Raw genomic sequence first — 21,431 nt, 5'->3', positions numbered from 1 at the left:
TTAGGACAGGCCTTGAGGTAGAAGCTGCTGTTATTTATTCCTTTTTAAAAATGGAGTCACATTAGTTTTGTTGGTAAAGACGGCGCCCGGAGTGCTTCTCTTCCGGGAGCTCAGGTCCATGACCCACTGAATGGTGCGCGAAACTTCACCTCCAATCCCTGTGAATGGCGCGAACTTTGAATGGTGCACCTCCAATCCCTGAAGGGGCGCAAACTCTCAGCCAATGAAGAAGTAACAGCCCACTCACCCTGCTCCTCCTCATCCTGTGTTAAGCCCATAAATATCAATATCCTGGTCATGTTTGTTCTCTTACTCCCCTCTCTCTCCCCCTCCCCTCTCTCCTCCCCCTTCTCATCTCTCTTCCCTCCTCCTCTCTCTCTCTCTCTTCCCTCCTCCTCTCTCTCTCTCTCTTCCCCCTCTCCTCTCCCTTCTCTTCTGTGACTGGCCGCTAGGGTCCTGCTAATAAAATCTCGGACAGGTAAACGTTGTTTTGGCTTGTTGAGTTTACAGAGCTTTTCCATCGTCCTTTACAAGTTTCTCAGCTCCTACCACAGCCCCAGACTCTGTTACCTTCACGGTTCCTCTTGACTGCTTGGACAAGTGGGTAGGCACCCTGGCAGCTGGATTTTCCCGTGAAGTTGAGAAACTGATGTGACTCCATTTTTGAAAACAGCTTCTACCTCAAGGCCTGACCAAGGAAGGGGGCGTGACCCTTGTCCTTGGAAAAACCCACAGAGCACTCCTAAGCACCTATCCACCCTGCTGAGTTGTCTGTAAATAACAGGAGAGGTCTGCAGTGCCAGGTGTCCCTGACTCAGTTAGGCTAGGTGAGGACCCATAGCAACCCCCCTAGCAACCACCAATCAGCATGAGACAGGAAAAATACCTGGGGTGCCAGATGACCCCCCAAGTAGTTTATGGTGGTTGATAACATGTTGGGAAACCATGTAGTTTAGCACGTACTCCCCTCACAGATTAAACCAATCAGTTCAAATGAATCCCCCTCTTGTACTAACCAATCACCCCTACCCAACTTGTTCCCACCAGTGAATGTGCTAATCAATGTTAAGAGTTGTTTGATTTTCCCACGGCATGAAATGAATTGCTGTGTGATGTTGTGACGCACAGATTAAACCCAAAAATCCTATAAATCCTCACTGAACAAAGAACCAGGGCTCACTCCTTGGGGACTGCTGCATGGGAAATGGTTGTGAGTCCAGGCTCGAGCTTGCAATAAAGACTCTTGTGTGATTGCATAGAATTCCACTCCTGAAGGTCTATTGGGGTCCCATGAATCTGGCATTACAAAGTCGTCCGGGTCAGTGGACCACATCATGGCCCCTCTGAGGTTTAAATTCTTTAGAAATTGAACTTGTAGGAGGCAGAGAGGGACATAACAGAAATTAGAAGGGGCCTTTAAATGCCCATAACCAAGTCAGGTTCCGGTGAGGGTTTGAGCTTAGAATGCAGCTGCAGACTAATTTGGTTCATGAAGTTAGAGATGCCCTGAAAAAAAGGTGACCCAGGAGATTGGAGCCCATTATTAACTTCCTCTTTACCCTAGCTCACTGCAGTCCAGCATTCTTAGAAGCTGTGAAAACTCTCCAGATAAGGGTAGAAACTAGGAAGCCCTTAGCAAGACAAGTGGCCAAAGGCTGTTAATAACAATCTTGCCTCCTTCCTGCCCTAAGCTGGGAAGGCAAACCAATGTGTTACCCAGGTCTAAGGCTGGCCACCTCATAAATCTGAAGCCTCCTGGATGGTTAACCCATGAGAAGGACTAGAAGGTTTTGTCCTGAGAGCCGATGAGGTAGATGAACACTGGGACATCAGCAACATCTCGGGTGCTCCCTCTCCCTTCTCCTTTCTCCTCCCTTCTCTCCACTCCTCACTCTCCCACTTGTTTGCAAAGCTTTCTTGAATCTTTTCCATCTCTACTGCCTGTACCACAGGTGCTCACAGCTATAGCTTAGAGTCATTACTAGTGTTGGGCCATAGAGGACACTGGATCCCATCCTAGAGGCTGGGACCCCAGAAGCTTCTCTGTTTCAACTGTGATAGTCAAGCCAAAGTGACTCTATATTGTTTAGTAACTCCATTCTGTAAAACAACCATGCCAAATAGAAGGGTCACAGCTGGGGCAAGTTGTTCTTTTCCTTTTGCTATAGAAACTCTTAAGAACATGGAACTACCTAATGGAGCACTGTTTCTATAACTAGGGTAACGGGGCTATGTTTCTGTATTGGGGTGACTGGGATAACTGTGATTAGTTAAAGTTCCCGCTGCCTGACTGCACTCTCCCGCTTCTGTAACTTGGCTTGCTTGCCTTGGCTGGACCCCCAAACGTCCCTTTTGTGGTTTTCAGGATTATGAGGCGCACCCTTGCAATTGTTCAGGGATGATCAGGAGAACAGCTTTATGTTCTGTTAGTCGCCACAGGTGTTCTTCCATAAAGGCTTGATTCGATTATACGTGAGTGGTCTGGAAGTCAGTTATGAAACCCCAGGACATTGCTTTAACTATAACAATGGCACCAGGAAGGAGAGAGGAGAGAGAGAGAGAGAGAGAGAGAGAGAGAGAGAGAGAGAGAGAGAGAGCGCTCACCTCTACTCAACAAGGACAAATATAAACCCAAAAGCCATGCACCTAGGAACCCAGCTCCTCCAGCCACACTCTACCTGCCTACAGTTACCACCTGGTTAATCCCTAATCAGGAGATTAATCACTGACTTGATTAAAGTTCTCATAACCCAATCATTTCACCTCTAAACTGTGGGGAGCCATTCTCACACGTGACTGGGCAACTCCTGGTTTGGGTCTGAGGCACTCTGGCTAAACAGTGTCGGAGGTTTCCCGACCCTCTCCTGGTGCAAGAGAGCCTATCCGTGTGGGGTGTGACTTGACCACTGACCCTGACCTTGGAGTGCTGCCCCCCTCAACCTTCATTGGATGGAATTCTCCCCTGAATTTCGTGTTCCCCAATAAAAGGCTACTCCCTGGCTTGCTCTCTCTCTCCCTCTCCTGCTAGCCCTGAGTAATCCCTGCCGCCCTACTGGGTGGTTCGAGGTATGAGTTCAGAGGGAGAGCCGTCTCGGACCTGGTCATAGAAAAAGGTAACTGAGACTGTGTGTTTTATTTCGATCTCACTAGCTAACTTTTATGCCAAGAACCTCTTTAATGAAACCAGTGCGCTGGTCGCATGGTGGAATTTGGCACCCACGAGGGGGGCATTCTAGATTAGCTAGATTGAGTGGGAGTATGCTACAAAGATAAAGATAAAGGAATTGGTGACAATTTTGGGTCACAAAAGTACCTGGAAATATTGAAGGAAAGAGACGTTAAATTAATTAAACTGGGAAATTAACTTCTACGGATAAGGAAATGTATCTGACTATTTTAGACACTATAATTAATCAGAAAGGAAAACAGATAAAGAAAACTCAGTTAATACAATTCTTAAAGATTGTAGGCGAATTTTGCCCTTGGTTTTGTGAATAAGAGTCCCTAAATTTACTTACTTGGGAGAAACTAGGAAGAAAGTTACAAAAAGTTTGTCTTTCTAATGAATTACCTGGAGGCATAGATAGTATTCAAAAAACTTGGATGCTCTGGAAATTTGTCTTTTTGAATATATGGGCCAGAGTTCATGGCCCCCTGAAGATCTATTAAAAGGCATTCAGAGAGCTATTAGGTCTATTCAAATGGAAAATCCGCCTGAGGCTAAGTTAATTTCCTTTCCCTTGAGCCATTTAAAAACAAAGGCTCTAGGGGCTAAACCAAAAGTTAGCAATGTGACTTTAAACTTGCATGATCAGGCTAGCCCTCAGGGAAATTATAGAGAGGAAGGTCATAGAGAAGAAACCTCCACAGTCCTAGAAGGTCCTCCGGAAGAGATAGAAGAGGAAAATCTGGAAGAGATTCTTAGAGAGGCACAGAGTTCTTCTCCACTGCGTGGCTTAGAAGCCCAATTTCAAAATGGTGACAGCGCAGATTCTATCCATGACTCACAGTCCGAGGGAGAAGAATCAGACGTTGATATTCAGGACTTACAGAGAAATTTTAACAGGCTGCGTTTAACACCGCCTGCACAGGCTATTCGAATACGGCCATTACCTGCTAAAAGGACAAAATTTAACAGGTACTCTGAATTAACAATGACTTTTCTTACCCCGTTCCAGCGAGGTATTAAGAAAGCACAGGAAGCCGGGAAGATATTAGCGGTTTTCAACTTTTTCCAGTTTTTGAGCAAGTTAATGAGCAAGATCAGAGAGTTAGAGTTCATGCTGTAATCCCATTTAAAACCATTAAGGAACAAAAAAAGTGCATGCGAGATGTATGGTCCGAATACGCCTTTTGTACAGAGCCTGATAGATAATATTTGCTCGCAGCCCCTCCCGCCTAGTGATTGGATTTCGTTAGCTAGATCTTGTTTGAGTGGAGGAGATTTCTTACTTTGGCGTTCTTATTGGACTGATTTTTGTACTGAACAGGCAGAAAGAAATAGAAGACAGAATTTACAAACTCCAGTAGAAATGTTTTTAGGAACAGGTGAATTTGCTGATTTAGAAAGACAGTTAAATTATGAATTTGTAATATACGATCAAATAACTGATTGTGCGAAACATGCCTGGAAGCAGATAGTCTCAAAAAACCAATCCAATTTAGTTCTTACCAAAATCAGGCAAGGTGTGAGTGAGCCGTACTCAGATTTTGTAGCCCGATTGTACCAGACCGAAAACAGGTTGATTGGGGACCCGGGTGTGTGTGAGTTTATTGTTAAACAATTGGCATTTGAAAATGCGAATAAGTATTGTCAGGACGTTCTTAGGCCGCACCGTAAAAAGGGGACAGTTTCTGAGTTTATCCGCTTATGTTCTGAGATAGACTCTACCCATTTGCAGACAGTAGCCATAGCTGCGGCACTGAAAGAAATGTTAAAGCCGCAAGAATTAGTACGAAAGCCCCGCGGGAGATGCTATGTTTGCGGGAAAAATAACCATTTTGCGAGCGAATGTCGCAAGCGCAATTTTAAGTTCAGGGCTCCATCTACTGATGATAATAGATATTACAGGACTCTACCCCACGTGGCAGATCAAGATGGCGTGGATGAGCCCGCTTTCTTGTCTTCATTTCCACCTGGCTGGAACACAAACTTCTTGTCGGCCCTCCCCCCAGGCCAAGAATGAGGAAGTAGGTGATGGTCGTGCAATGTGACGTCATCGCGCCAACCATGGGGGCCGCCATCTTTAATTTTACCGGAGCGGAACAAACAGTTTCCATACAAACCCCTAATAATTTTCAAGGCTTTTAAGAGATATTAATTGGCTGGGGCCATCCTTAAAACTAACTACTTCTGAGATAAGTCCTTTATTTCAGATATTACAAGGAAATCCTTCTCCAACCTCTCCACGTCAGCTAACCTTAAAAGCTAAAACAGCTTTAAAGAGAGTTGAACATACAATTAAAAATGCACAGCTTACTAGAGTTGATCCTAAAGAAATAGTGTATTTATTAATATTTCCAACTGAGCATACCCCAACAGGAGCCATATGGCAAAGATTAGGAGTTATTGAGTGGATTTATTTATCCTACTCCCCTCAAAAAACATTAATTCCTTTTCATGATTCCATAGCTCAATTAGTAATTAAAGGCAGAACTAGGATTTTACAATTAATTGGATCTGAGCCTGATATCATAATTATTCCATTTTCTGTTCAACAGACTAATTGGCTTTTTCAAACTTCTAGCTTATGGCAGATAGCTTTTGCTGATTTTCCTGGACAGATAGATAGCCATTACCCTCATGATAAGATTATCCAATTTGCATCATTAACATCACTTATTTTTCCAAAGATTGTACGTGCACATCCTATAGATGAAGCTTTATCAGTGTTCACTGATTTTTCAAGCTCAGGTAAAGCAGGTTTTTATAGTTGTGTTCACACAGAGGTAATGCAAACTTGTTATACTTCTGCCCAAAGAACAGAGCTTCAAGCTCTGATTTGTGCCTTAAATTACTTTTCAAATGAGCCTATTAATATTTATTCTGACAGCTTATATGCAGTCGGAGTTACCAAAAATATTGAAACTTCAGTTATTGGGTATACTTCATCACAAGAGTTATTTAAATTATTTCATAATTTACCGAAGGCAGTGCTAATGCGAAAATACCCATGTTTCATAGGACACATATGAGCTCATACTAATCTTCCAGGACCTTTAGTTTCAGGTAATGACAAAATTGATAAATTAGTAAATTTGTCAACAGATGTCTTCATATAACTGTCAACAAGTTTCCCATTCCTTGCATCATCAAAATGCTTCTAGCTTACGTAAAAAATTTAATATTACCAGAAAACAAGCTCGTCAAATTGTAAGCCAATGCCCTAAGTGTGTTATTCACACTCCATCTCCACCATCAGGGGTAAATCCCCGTGGATTAAAACCAAATCAAATATGGCAAATGGATGTAACTCATATTCCTCAATTTGGTAAACAATGTTATGTGCATGTCATAGTGGACACTTATTCCAGATTTATTTTTGCCACAGCACGTACTAAGGAAAATACTCAACATGTAATTTCTCATTGCCTAGCAGCTTTTTCTGTGTTAGGGTGCCCTATGCAGATTAAAACAGATAATGCTCCAGCTTACATAAGCTCTTCTTTTCAACAATTTTGCCAAGAGTTTCAAATTAATCATAAAACAGGAATTCCTTATAACCCCCAAGGTCAAACCATTGTGGAACGAGCTCATTTATCTATTAAGCTTCAATTACAAAAGTTAAAGGGGGGAATAGGATTATGACTCCCCAAAATAGCCCCAATCATGCTTTGTTCATTTTAAATTTTTTAAACTGTGACACAGAAGGTCACACTGCTGCTGAGAGGCAAATGTCTCCCTCAGTAACAGGCCCTTTAGGCAGAGTTTTGTGAAAAGATTTACAGACCAGTCAATGGAAAGGCCCAGACCCAGTGCTTATGTGGGGCAGAGGTCATGCTTGTATCTTTCCAGAAAGTGCTTTTCGTCCTATTTGGGTGCCTGAACGCGCGATCAGACATGGAAGAGATAGAACCCAGATTCAAGTGACTGAAGATAGACCCGGAGGAGCCCCTATCCAAAAGGAAGAGATATTGGAAAAAGATGAAGAAAGACCAGATTGACCCAGCCGAAAATCTGATTTCATGGGAAGACGTGAAGAAGCTAACAACACAGGCTTCCCGAATACTTCGACTCCTAGGAAAGAACAGGACCCCAGTGATGATGGTAGCAACAGTAATTGCCCTGCTGGGCTGTCAGGTAAAGGGGGATCAAATAGACACTTATTGGACATATTTCCCAGATCCACCCCTGGTACACCCAGCTGTGTGGACTGGAGAATCTATTCTAGTATTTACTAATGACTCATTCATGATGGGAGGATTTACAGATACTCATATTACTCCCAATCATGTGACTAGATTTAATTATTCTGGCTACAGTGCCCAATTACCTTTGTGTTGGTCCCACGATAAACATGCTGGCTATCTGAAAGTATCATTAGAGGAAAAGACAGTGATTGGTAGACCTAGACTGACAAATAATTCTATTTATGGAGACTTAAAACCTTATACTAGATCAGTAATTAAGATGGGACTTTCCCATAACAAGCCAGTCATTTCTGCAAAACCTCCACGGATACCCCACTGTCCAAATAGTTCTACAATTGAGATTGGCACCTTTCCTAGATGGATGGATTGTGTAAATAAGGTGTCTAAACATAAGGTACAACATAAGGTGTCTAAAGATAGTGGGTATATTTTAGACTGGTCTCCAAAAATTGATAAGAGACAATTACGAAAAAATTCTGCTATGACGCCTGCAGGATTTGTTAGTAATATTTTGACTTATAGTGAAGGTGGTATTCAAAAGGATATTTGGCGCTTAATTGCTGCCTCAGAATTCTTACATTTTACAGAGAAGCCTTTACCAAAATTTGTTGGCAAGAACTGTAAGGAGGGATCTTGCTATGGCTTACGATCCTGTGTCCAGTCTCCTTATGTTTTAATTATTGGAAATGTAAAAGTTAAATGGATAGATGACAGATATATTGTTACTTGTAACAAATGTAACCTAACCAATTGTATTACTAGGTATAATGGAGGAAAAGGAGTGCTGATACTTCATCAGCCCTCTTTTGTTTTATTACCTGCTAATATTTCAGAGCCATGGTATGCTGATACTGGTTTACAAGTCTTGCAGCAAATTCATGCCCAGCTAGCAAGACCTAAATGTGATATTGGAATTATAATTGTTGGTGTTTTGGCGCTAGTCTCTTTTATTGCCTCCACTGTCTCTGCATCTCTGACATTGTCTCATAATATTCAGCATGCAAAATTTCTTAATAATTTAGCTCAAAATACTTCCAAGGCTCTGCGTAATCAAGTAAATATTGATGAAAGGATTGAGCCTAAATTAAATGCCTTAGAGGCGACTGTTTTAGACATAGATAATGAACTTTCAGCCTTAAAGTTTAAAGAGGGCTTAAATGCCATGCAAATTATAAATATGTGTGTGTTACAGCTGCCAAGTACAACGCTTCTCTCTGGGATTGGGAGAAGGTTAAAAATCATTTGTTAGGTATTTGGCAAAATAGTAATAATAGCTTGGATATTCTAGAACTTCATCACCATATCCAAGACATTCAAAATAATAGAGCTGATTTTTCGGATCCTTCTTCTTTGGTTAACCAAATATTGAAGGAGTTGAATGGATTCAACCCTGGAAATATTCTTAAACACTCGGCCTGGTACATTATTGGATTATTCTCTTTGCTGTTAATTCTCTTTTGTGTTGTAATTATAGGATGGCGAGTCTTCGGAACATGAATACAGAAACTCCCAAGAGTGAACCACTGCCTCTTTTTTAAGAAAAGAAAAGGGGGAATATGTGGGGAGCCATTCTCACATGTGACTGGGCAACTCCCGGTTTGGGTCTGAGGCACTCTGGCTAAACTATGTCGGAGCTTTCCCGACCCTCTCCTGGTGCAAGAGCCTGTCCATGTGGGGGTGTAACTTGACCACTGACCCTGGGGCCAATCACTGACCCTGACCTTGGAGTGCTGCCCCCCTCAACCTTCATTGGATGGAATTCTCCCCTGAATTTCTTGTTCCCCAATAAAAGGCTACTCCCTGGCATGCTCTCTCTCTCTCTCTCTCCTGCTAGCCCTGAGTAATCCCTGCTGCCCTATCGGGTGGTTCGAGGTGTGAGTTCAGAGGGAGAGCCATCTCAGACCTGGTCATAGAAAAAGGTAACTGAGTCTGTGTGTTTTATTTCGATCTCACTAGCTAACTTTTATGCCAAGAACCTCTTTAATGAAACCAGTGCGCTGATCGCATGGTGGAACTAAACCTTCTTGCATTGTCTCACACACGAGCTTTGGGGGAACACCTCACATCTAAACCATAACCCAAGGAAGATATCCTTGGGTTGGAAAGAAGAAACCATTCATTATGTCAATCAATCCTTCGAAAGTCCTGAGTAACTACCATGATCCAGTCTAAGCACTGTGCACACACTGTCTGTAGGCAGAGCAGTGAACTTGACAAACATGATCTCCACTCTTATGGACCTTACAGTATATCAAGGATACAGACCAAAACAAACCCCAAAAAAGTCTCAAGTATTTTCAAGTTGTGATAAGAGCTAGGATGGAAGCAAATAAGATGGTCAGGGAAGTCTTCTCAGGGGAAGTGATATTTAAGTTGTGATATGAATGAAAAGGAACCAACCACACAGAGAGCAAGGAGAAGGGTGTTCTGAGGAAGTGGAAATTGTATCAGCAAAGGCCCTGAGGCAGGAAAGACCTTAGTCCTGCTACACACAAAAGCTTAGCAGGAAAAGGAATTCTGCCCAAAGTTCCTGGTCTCCCCTTCTTTGGGGATTACCATTAATTCTGACTCGACTCTCAGTATCTCTTTGTTGCAAGTTATGCTTTACCAAAACTTGTAATACTTGTATACCGAGGCATATTTTTTATACAAAGGGATGATTGCTGTGAGCAGAAAGTAGCCCAAGAGTTGCTTACTACAGGCAACAGACAATAAAGACAATCACTTGAATCTACCCTCTTTCCAGGAAATGCTGGAGGGGTTTGATGAAGCAGCTAAAAAACTAGGACACCCAGGATGCTTATCAGAACATCTGCTGGCAGAGGGAGCACTACAGCTCATGAAACTGCAGACCCTGGGGAGTGTAGTGGGTCTCTTGGAATCTCCAAGTCCTAGAGCAGAGATTCCTAGACTATGTGGTGGAGAGCATCCAAATAGTTAAGTGAATATAACATTAGGGAAGTTAACCTTCAATGACAAAGAAGTTTGGGAACTTGGTGGCCTTGGCATAAGGTTATGGTCCCTTTAAATTGTCACTATGGTGAGATGGTCACTGTGTGGAGGAATGAGACTCAAGACCATAGAAAATCCTTATAATGGCAACCTCATTAGCAATTTCTTTTGAAAAAAAGCTGTATGATCATGGAAACTATTATTGACAAAACAGTAGAACTACTCACCTGATTCTTGTGGTCCTACAGATCCCTGTTTCTGAGACCCCCATGCTCTAACAACCCACAGTTGGTCTTTTGCTCCAGGAAGCAGGACCACATGGCTCTACTTGTTATCATGGGTTTCCCACCATTACCATATCTTACTCCTTAGTTATCCATGAGGAAATGACCTGGTGATTGTGTTGGCTCTGGTTCTGGACTCCTCAACTTCACTAGCATGTCACCTATAACTACCTTGGTAGCTGGGACTCATCCACAGGACACAACAGTCCTCTGCACATAGCCCCAAAGCTATAAATAATAAGTTTTGTTATACTCTTATAAATAGCTAGAGAGGATTTCAATAGTCTAGGATTTCAAATAATTGGATCTCCCTTCCAACCTGAATAGTGTTTACTTGAATCCTATGCTGATAGGTGAATGACCACACATAGGATTCACAGATCAAGGTGACAAGCATTAGTTCAATCATGTAAGAAAGGAAACCTTTAGTCTTATGCAGAGGGGAGACGGTAGGATTTGGGGAGAGTCTTGCTAATGGATTAAGGCTTTCTTTGGGGGGACAATTGCTACACTTTGGTCATCAAATGCAACAGACACTGTTGATGAACCAAGGTGTGTTACCTTCCCCAGGAATGTTCCATGGACCATTGGAAAGACAAGGGGGTCCCTGCAGAAAGGTTGGTTATGGGATTCCCCACCCATGGAGAGCCTCCCACCTAAGTGCTTCTAACCCCTCAGCTGGTGCCCCAGTCTCTGAAGCAGAGTTATCTGGCACTTTCACATGTGAGACAACTCCTAGGCTTACCATAAATTAACTAATGTGGCTTAAAATGCATCAGGGGAAATTCTTTTTTTTTGGTGCTGGGGATCAAACCCAGGTCCTTGTACATGTGAGGCAGGTACTGTACCAACTGAGCTATGTCCCTAGGGGAGATTCTTTCATGTTCTAAGTCACTGCGCTACTCTTCTCTGGAGTCCCTAAACCCTGGTTTCTCATTGCTGGCAGCATAAGCAGCTTCATGGCTATAGAATATTTACTTAGGAAATAAAAAAATGATCTGCATTTCCCTTTCAGGTTTTAAAACACCATCTTTTCCATAATCCCAAAGTAATACTAAATTCTATTCGGCTCTCATAAATAGCTAGAGAAGAATTTCAAATAATCTGATCTCCCTTCCAACTTGAATTGATTGTGCTCACTTGAATCCTATGCTGAAAGCAGGCTGACTGGCAAGCAGTGTTTGCCAAAGGCCAGAGGGAAGAACCACCTGAGTGCATCTGAGTGCGCTGTTTTCCTCAAATAACCTCTGGGTACAGGTTAGCCGGAATGGCACTCGTCTGTAGCCTGGCATCAATTTGTAAATTTGTCTTGTCTCATAAATTTGTCTCTTCACTTTATGAGACGAGATTTTCTCTAAAGAACATGTGAGATTAATGTTGTTTCCATGATGTCCTCTTCTCCATCTCCTTCCCATTTCTTCCTAGTTTTCCTCCCATTTCAGTTCTTTCTCTTCCAGTGTGACATTGGTCGGTGACGTGCTCTTTTCCTTCTTCACCCCACACCTACAGAGCCACACATTCTGAGTGGAACCACAGATGCCTGGATGGAAGACCAAACGTCCCCCAAGCTGACGAAGGCACTGAGTGGCTTGGCCAGGACAATGCTAAGGATTACACTATGAGGTACGAAGACTGAATAAATTACAGTTCTGGCTTGATGCCTGCATTCCGCAGGGACCTATTTTCCCTAAGATCTGTGGTTTTGAGCTTTTAAATATGCACAGAGGAAGGGCAGACTAACCTCATTATTACTTACTTTTTCCTCAAGCCACAAAAATATGATTAAATGTAATTTATTATTTAATAATATGCTGGTTAAAATGTCACAGAGTACATGAAACACACTGGAAGACTTTAATGTGATTTAAATCAATTTCCAAATTTTGCTGAGTATGAATCTCTCCTAGTACATGTGCATGGTTATAATCCTGCTGCAATTGGCCATTAAATTCCACTTTGTCACAGATTTTCTTGTGCTGCACATCAAGCTACATCCTCCAGGATTTCATGCAGTCTCTATGTTATATCAATCTCTCTGTTATATTGGAACCCCTACTTCACTAAGCACTATGATTTTACTAAATGAACCTCCCCAAAATCTTGTAAGCCTCTTGAACAAATACAAATATAAAATACATATGGCCCACTACATTTTGTCTTTGGTACTGGTTTTATTTATTTATTTATTTATTTCCTTTTGGGGTCCTGGAGATCCCCACACTTGCACATGCTAGGTAAGCACTCTCCTACTGAGCTACACTTCCAGGTCTCATGATATTTTTTTCTTAAGTATTTGTGCCATTGTTAACAGTTTAGAACTTTAGGAGACCCTGAATATTAATTGAGGTTCTATTACAATTTATTTTTGATCAAGTCAGATTACTATTTTATTATTTAACAGGATGTGTTTCCTACTTTCTTTCTTTCTTTGTATGTGTGTGGGGGGCGCTGGGGAATGAACCCAGGGCCTTGCCATGCTAGGCAAGTGCTCCGCCACTGAACTACACCCCCAGCCCCAGATTACTATTTTAGGAAAGAGAGTTTCCTTCCCTGGGAAAAGCTTTGAGAATATGGACCAAGCAGTGGGAAAGATGTTCCATCCTGCTGTCAATCAGTTCCTAAGAAGGGGCAAAAGATCTTGGATCAGAAACAATGACAAGTGCTAAATTATTGTCTCTGAATCCACCTGCATGTAAATATATGGATGCACAGGAGAAAAGGGAGGGCAGTATGTGGGAGGGGTGGTAAGAGTTCATCCTGACTCTCAAGTCATCAACTCTTCTCCACAGGTTAACAGAAACCATTCAACCATCAGATTGAAAGATGTCTAAGTACTGGGTAAGTTCTAAGCCTCAGGTACCTTAACATTCCAATTTGGTTTCCTATAGAGACTTTTCTGACCCTCACCATTATGATTTCAGAAGACCTTGGCTCTTCTGGACTTAGTCTTCTCCAAGGTCATTCACCCAGGAGGTTTTTGTCTATCCTTTTCTCCAGCTAACCCTTGCTGTTGCTCTGGGGTGGCTCTCAGGGTTGTAGTGGGCTGGAACTTTTCGGTGGCCACTATCAGCTTCTCACTCTTTGAAATCCAGACCCTTTCAGAGTTTGGGGGATAATTACTAAGAGGTCTAAGTGGGTACAAAAGGACTTACCCATTAAAAAATAAGCTAGAAATCTGGGTGTATGGTGGCACACATCTGTAATCCCAGTGACTTGGGAGGGCTGAAGCAGAAAGATTGCAAATTCAAGGCCAACCTCAGCAACTTTGTGAGAACTTGTCTCAAAATAAAAACAAAAAGGGTGGGGATGTAGCTCACTGGTAAAGTGTCCATGGGTTCAATTCCCAGCACCTCCTACTGGGGAAAAAAAAAGATAAAGTAGACCACACTTAATGCCAATCGTGAATAAATTACATTTTGAGAGTTAATGTAGAAAATTAAGAAGCTTACCTACCAGACCAGAGTATCTGGGTAAGTACTTTATACATGGCTGCTGCTTTGTGATCTTTATATCCTTGGGCTAGCTATTAGGCTCCAGATGTCATTCAGACTGAAGGGCAGTCAACCTGGGGAGGACTCAGACTTCTGGCCAGCCTCAAGGAACTAGTATATCAGTGTAAGTTGAATCCCAATATGTTCCAGTGCCTACCACTGACTGACATGGAGTTAATGACTTCAATATATATGTTGACTAACAGATTAAATAGATGATGTAGTCGGAGGGGGGAATTTTTGGTTCTCTGTGTTTTATGTTCCTCTGGGAAAGGCAACCTACTCAGGGCCTTCCTACTCCACACTAAAGCTTGGAAGAGCTCCTAAATCAGGAATGTTTTAACCCACTTTTAAGCATCCTCCATGTCTAGCAAGCCCACATCCCATCCAAGCTCTTGATACATGTAGGCCAACAGCTACATATTACCAGAGCTAGTTGTAGAACATATAAGGCTGGTCCCTGGGAGTTGTGAATAAAGGGCAAGGGCCCCAGAGTATTTCACTCAAATGAGACCATCCACCTGAACACCCACCAGGAACCCCCAGATCATAAACCAGCAGCAGGAGACAGAACACTTGGAACCAGTTTTTATGCTCAGAAATCTCAGTTGTGAGGCCCTTAACACGTTCTGGGCCCAGGGCTGAAAGACATGAGGGCCGTGGTGATGCAGACCAAGAGCAGCTCTGTCCTCTATTCTGAAGAGTCTGTGATCAGGAGAAGCATGTGAAGGAAGTGATCACTGCTCAATCGTAAAACAGGCTTAAGTAAGCAACTCGGTTCCGATGCTTTCTAAATTCTTTGTCTGTGGACAGCTGCAATGAAAGACAATGTTCTAATGAGAATCCTCTGCCTTCCTGTGTGTGTGTGGCACTGGGGATTGAACACAGGACCTTGCATGCAAAATTGAAGCATACATTCTAGCTGTGTGGCCCAGGTAAACCCCAGTTTCTAGTAATCCAGCCTTAGTCATTTTCTCAACATTTGTGCACATCTACATTTATCATCTCACTATGATAAAAAAAAAAAGTTGCTTGGCTTCTTGAAGACACAGATTATATGTCTAATTCTTGAATGTTACCTATATGTCTTAGCACAATTGTATTAATATGTTATATTAATTATTAATGTTACCTATATGCCTTAGCACAATTATATGAATTCCGCAAATATAAATATTTGCGGAATTAATCCTAAATTCCACTAGGAAAGAAGGGTACTTCAAGAAGTATGATAGCTAGCATGGACGGAAGCATATGTTATCTTTACTATGTTAAATGCTTTTATACATTCTCTCCATTATTAATCTTTACAACCATATCAGATCAACTCTGTTATTATTTCATTTTAAAGGTAAGAAAACAGATGCTTAGAAAAGTTCAAGGACTTGCCTAAGATCACATAGCAAGTCTACACAGGAGCTGGTATTTGAACTCAGGCAGTATTATCCCCAGAGTCTGTGCTCTTAACCAGAGTGCTCTATAACCCTCCAATCATTTAACACTCAACTTTATGTAAGAAAGAGCACTGCATTAGGAGTCAAAGGTCTGGATTCCAGTTGTAGAACCTGTATGAATCAATCTTCCTGGGTTCCAGTATCATCCATTGTCTTAAAGGGATATTTAACCTACTCCAAAAGATGACTTGATGAACAAATAAGAAAACATGACTTTAAGTCAGTCCTATACACTGTTAAAAATGTATTGAAACTATGTAACTCTCTCAAAAGGATCCTCATATTTCTATGCACACAAAATTGTGCATATAATTTCAGGGACCATGAACTTCATTTACAAGCTTCTGGTTATTAACCCTTGATATATATGAACATATTGGATAGAGTGATCTACAGAAATCCAATCTTATTACCTCAGCTTTTAGAGTTCTTTTCTGTAGACTTGGAACCTGAGCCCAATCTGGAGATCCAAATTTCATTGGCCAAGTAATTTTTGGGAATGGCTTTTTCTCTGGATTGTATGTACCAGGCCTAGAAATAAAAAAAATACAAACATCATGTCTAATGAGTCAGTGGCATAGGACAAACTCCACTAGTAGGTAGCATGGCCATCGCTGAAGTAGGTTTAACCTCTTGGGACAAGGCAATAGAATGATTAAGTTTTTAATGCTGGGCAAGCGTGGGGTTCTTTTGCTTGTTAATGAATTTCTTATTAGCTAAGGTAAAGACTGCTTTTAAAAAATATTTGTATAATTCAGTGTTCTGAGCTGGGCACCAGAAGATCTCTAAAGAGGTGTTGATAGAAGAGATCCTTGATAATGGTAAATTAGTTCTTTGATTTGAAGTTGGTGGTTAAAAATGCTGAAACAATCAATCTGCAATCTAGGGACATCAAAGCGGAACCAATTAAATTTCTTGGCCATGGATTATTTAGAATTGCCTTTGTTCCTCAAACTTGTGTCTTTTGAAAACTACACTGAGATTTCTTCTCGCTCTAGTCAGAATGGCAATTATCAAGAATACAAGTAATAATAAATATTGGCGAGGATGTCGGGGGAAAGGTACACTCATACATTGCTGGTGGCACTGAATGTTGGAAAGCAGTATGGAGATTTCTCAGAAAACTTGTAATGGAACCACTATTTGACCCAGTTACCCAATCATGGCATATACCTCGAAGACTTAAAATCAGCATATTATAGTGACATGGCCACATCAATGTTTATAGCAGCTCACTTCACAATAGCTAAGCTATGGAGCCAACCTAGATGCCCTTCACCACATGAATGGATAAAGAAAATCTGGTATATATACATATGTAATATGTCTCAGCCATCAGGAAGAATGAACTTTTGTAACTCCATATCATGTACAACCACAAGAATGGGAAGTTATGCTCCATGTATCTATGATATGTCAAAATATATTCTACAGTTATGTATAACTGAAAAGAACAAATACAAAATTTAAAAAAAATTATCTTCGGGTGTTAATTCTACTGTAGTGGACATGGGGGTCAAGATTCAACACTTCAACTTTCTTAACACAAACTTGAAAAAGTTACTTTCACTGTATGATCTTTGGACTTCTCATCAGTAAAAGAAAGACCCTGACCCTTTGCTGTGCAATTTCATACATTCCCAGTCGTTTCCGAACACATTAAGAATAAGCCCCTTGACCCCCAAAGTCCTCTCTACTCTACCTGCCCCTCCCTCTCTTCTCTTCTTCTTGCTCACTGCCCTCTAGCCATAGGAGCCTTCTTCTTCTTTCCCTCACACCAAGTTCTTCCCAATTTACAGCCTTTGCACTTCCGACCTCTTCTGCCTGGAGTGCTCTGTCTCCAGATCTTCCCAGGGCTGGCTCAATCTTGTCACTCAAAAATCAGATCAAGTGGATGTGCTCAGAGCATCCTTTCTTAACCACCCACTGCCTTCACATCATGGTCCTGTTTAAAGTTTCTCATAGCACCTTTCCCGGTCACTGTACTTTTTGGTTTGTCCACAACAGCCCCAGCTCATGGTTGCTTCCCTTTCACTCTCAGAAGTGTCACAGTTGGACAGATAAATTACATGGTCACCGTCTTTACTACTACTGGTATTTCCTTGTGTATTTACTTCTCATCTATTTGGACTCTAGACTCCAAGCTCAGAACCTCATGAGGTGGGTTTACTGCAAGAACTTTGCAACCTACTAAGTACAAACTACAAAGTAGCCAGGTGTCATGGCACAGATCTGTCCTATCAGGGACTCAGGAGGCTGAGGCAGGAGGACTGTGAGTCTGGGGTCAGCCTAGGTGACTTAGTGAGATTCTGTCTCAAAATAAAAATGTAAATGGGGCTGGAGATGTGGCTCAGAGATTCATTCTCCAGTACTGGGAAAACAAAACAAACAAAAATAAACAAACAAACCCAAACTATTTGGCATCTTGATAAATACTGACTGGATGAATAACTGTGATTTTGCAATTACACAGGCCAGAGACCTGGGAGATAACAGGATTAAATCTTTAAAGATGGGTGGTTTCTTATTGAGTGGGATGGTTTTGTTATAATCACTGATTTATGGACTTCTTTTCCTATTGCTTACTGATGAACTATACTAGAGAAAAGAGGAGACATACCCAGGGAAATTGTCTTTTGTATAGCTCTGAAATCGAGGCATCAAGGCATTAAATGGAACAAAACTTTGCTTTGTTTTTTCCTTCCAATTTTCTACTCTCTGGTACTTGCCTGGGTGAAGTGTCAATTCCTATTACCAAGAAAAAAATTCAATGTGTTAAAGGGAGACATACCTACACAGAAATGCTTGCAGTTCAAAAAACCTCAACTGTCCTTTTCCTATTTATACATCAGCTATGGTTCAGCCATTTCAAGATATACAAATAGGCTTATGTGGATAGAAAACCAAGCTATAGATGTGAGTCAGTCATGCTGGATGTATAAACCTAGGATGAGCAGAGGACCAAGACAACTTTTGCAGTCACTATGCCCCTGGTCCCACTGAGAAATTTTGAGAGCCAGTATCCCTTGAGTTTCCATGAAAGTAAACATCCAATCATAGTTTTGGATCCTTGATCCAAGGATGTAGCTCAGTGGTGGTGTACTTGCCTAGTAAGTCCCTGGGTCCCATCCCTACCCACTTCATGAGAGAAAGAGAGGTGGGGGGGAGAGGGAGGGAGGGAGTGAGAGAAAGAGATTAGGATCCTTTACTAAAGATTAGACTTAAAATGCAATCTCACAAAAGGATAGAAAAGTTAGAACCTGTTTTTTTAACTGACAGGATAATATGATGTACATAAATACATTTTCCAGTATTTTGACCTCATGCATCTCAGCACTAAAATCCTTTGTTAGGACTATTTTTCTCAGTGAACTGTTTTTGCTCTTCCCAATATACACACACTTCTGCAAAGCTAATGCCCAAACTTTTCATGCAGTCACATGGATCATCATAAAATCCCAGCATTTTACCTTGTTGACTGGCTTAAACCTCATAGCTGTTCTGGCTCCAAGAGTATATCCTTTTGTACTGGTTGGAATCTTGGTTAAGTTGTATGCCAAGCCATAGGACTTCAAGTAGTAACATATGAATAAAAAGAGAGAAGGAGTAAAGAAAAACATCAATACCACAGTGAACAGCCTTCATCTGAACTACTCTGTAAGACATTGTCTTTCTCTCTTGACTCCTTCAAGGTCAATACCACACAATAATCACATAAATAATACATGTAATTTTGCAAGGGGTTGTGTCATAGTTTAGATGTGAGATGTCCCCCAAAAGCTCATTTATGAGACAATGCAAGAAAGTAGAGAGGTGAAATGATTTTGTTCCAACATCCTTGAGCTGATTAATCAGCGCTTAAATTCCCCTCCCCAGCATAGAGATTAACTTGTGATAACTCTAGGCAGATAGGGTGTGCCTAGAGGAAGTGGGTGCCTGGGGTGTGCTTTGGGATTTATGTTATGTTCTTATGAGCAGAGCTTTCTCTCTGCTTCCTGACCCTCATGTTCTGAGCTGCTTTCTTGCACCAGATGTTCTGCCTCCCCTCAGGCCCCAAGGAATGAAGCTGGCCATCTATGGACTGAGACCTCTGAACCATGACCCCTGAAATAAACTTTTCCTCCTTAAAATTGTTCTTATCAGGTCTTTTGGTAGCAGCAAGGCAAAAGCTGATTAAAAGAGGGATGTGGTTGGACAGGTAGAATAAATGACATCTTTGTGCATTCTAATAAATTCCATCCTCTGAATCTCATAGGTCTGAACTTGTTCCAGTTGCACCTGGCAGCCTGAAGGTAGGGCCAGTGGGAAGGAACTGGCCTTGTCTCAGAGCCTTTGAGGTGGGGATGGAGTGGGACCATATGGAGACAAGGCTTGCTTGCCTTGGGTGGAAACATGGTCCTTTACTCTCTGTATTGGCTGGGACAGCTAGTTGCCCACTGAGCACTTTCTCATGCTCTGACCCAGAAGATCACAAAGCCTAGCGTTTGTTTTCCAGGGGACTTGGGTCTCCCTTCCACATCCAGAAAACAGATCCTTGTAAGGGAAGTGAATACTCACATCTGTCATGTAAACTTCCAGGCCCTGTGTGAGGAAATCCCCTAAGAGGGAGAAAGTTGTTCCCCATCCGGTTTGGGGATAGAAGTGAGGAAAGAGCCTCCTGGGTTGGCATGATCCAAAGGAGTAGTTACTCGGCATCCCTGAAAATCAAGAAAGAACAAACTCCAGGTTAGGGAAGGCACCGGGTCTCTGCAAGCTGTTGGAGGAGATGAGAGTCCAGACAGAACAGAGGCCTGAACCCCAAGGAGTTCTCACAAAAAAAAAACAGACCAAACTCCGCCTAGGGGCCAACTGCACTTCTCTCCCCTCCAGCCTTCCCAGCCTCACCAGCCTTTTCCTTCCCTGTGCTCTGGACTCCTCTGCATGCCTCCTCACCAGCTCTGCTGGAGCACATCTCCCACAGCTCCTGTAGCTCTGTGTACTGTGTAGTCAAGGGAACAGAGGCTCTTGCCTGGCCCCAGCTGGGGAGGTTGGGAGGAGGTGCAGATCCTGGCTGCCAGCAAGTGGCAGTGCTGAGCAGGAGGTGAGAGTCCTCACCTCTGGGCAGAGAACCCAGAGGGCAGTGAGTTCAGCAGCTGGGCCAGGGGTAGATGGTCTGTTAGACGCCCAGCTGGAGGGGCTGAGTGGGCAAGGGGGGGTGGCAAAGGGTTTGGAAACCGCCAGGAGGATTGCACTGCTGAAGAGGTAGAGAGGGGGTTCAGTACCCAAGTCTGAACTTCAAGGATGGAAGGAAGTTCAAGGTTGGGGTAGGAGGTGGGCAGGGGAGTGCCAGGGGCGTTGAGCTGAGATCTAGTTCCTTGCCAGGTCCCTCTTAGGCCCTTTTACCTATTTTCAGCCCCTTCCAATTAGGTTGCTCCTCCTACCTTCCTGGGGTGGGAGGAGAAGGAGGTTGGGGATCCTGTGAAGTGAGGTGGGGTGGAGAAGATGGAGACCAGCATGAGTCTTTTTTTTAAAGATTGGTGGCTCTGAGTGGAACAGTTAGAGTGCAGTGGAATCATACAAATGCTTAATATTTTTTTAAAAAAATCCTGAGCAGTCCTTTAATTTGAAACCCCCTTTTGCTTATCTCTATTACCTTTTTGTAGGGATACTGAAAGGATTAAGGTAATAGAATCATATCAATGCATTGCTGGTACTTTGTAGTTGATCACACAAGAGGTGGTCATTACTGAAGATAATGTCCATCTAGCTTATGAGCACACCATCCATCCTAACCCAAGAAAAACATCAGTCTGTTTGTTGTTGACTTGTCTTGGATGTTAACACTAACTTGTTTCACTGGATTTTAAAGTTGGCCTTAGGAGTTATCCAGGTGTTGGGAG

The 21,431-nt window shown here is 42.3% G+C and overlaps 1 protein-coding gene and 1 long non-coding RNA gene across 2 annotated transcripts; one reads left to right on the top strand and one right to left on the bottom strand.

The window, feature by feature from the left end:
- Window positions 1–5,152: 5,152 nt before the first annotated feature.
- LOC124102084 (uncharacterized) lies at window positions 5,153–9,177 on the top strand. The gene is made up of 2 exons (XR_009228097.1): window positions 5,153–7,300; window positions 8,846–9,177. It is a non-coding gene; the product is annotated as an uncharacterized LOC124102084 (long non-coding RNA).
- Window positions 9,178–14,671: 5,494 nt separating this feature from the next.
- LOC124102085 (protein pitchfork-like) lies at window positions 14,672–20,117 on the bottom strand. Its single transcript, XM_046458333.2, has 5 exons — window positions 20,110–20,117; window positions 19,023–19,121; window positions 18,173–18,300; window positions 15,966–16,083; window positions 14,672–14,911 (listed from the first exon to the last, which is right to left on the bottom strand). Exons 2-5 carry the CDS (start codon window positions 19,044–19,046, stop codon window positions 14,843–14,845), a joined length of 339 nt encoding a protein of 112 aa, XP_046314289.2. The 5' UTR covers window positions 19,047–19,121; window positions 20,110–20,117; the 3' UTR covers window positions 14,672–14,842.
- Window positions 20,118–21,431: the final 1,314 nt, after the last annotated feature.

This window comes from Marmota monax, unplaced genomic scaffold (assembly GCF_021218885.2).
Source record: "Marmota monax isolate L192 unplaced genomic scaffold, Marmota_monax_Labrador192_F-V1.1 WCK01_AAM20220418_F8-fsc01049, whole genome shotgun sequence".
Classification (NCBI taxonomy): domain Eukaryota; kingdom Metazoa; phylum Chordata; class Mammalia; order Rodentia; family Sciuridae; genus Marmota; species Marmota monax.
This window is presented reverse-complemented; position numbering and strand designations above follow the sequence as displayed.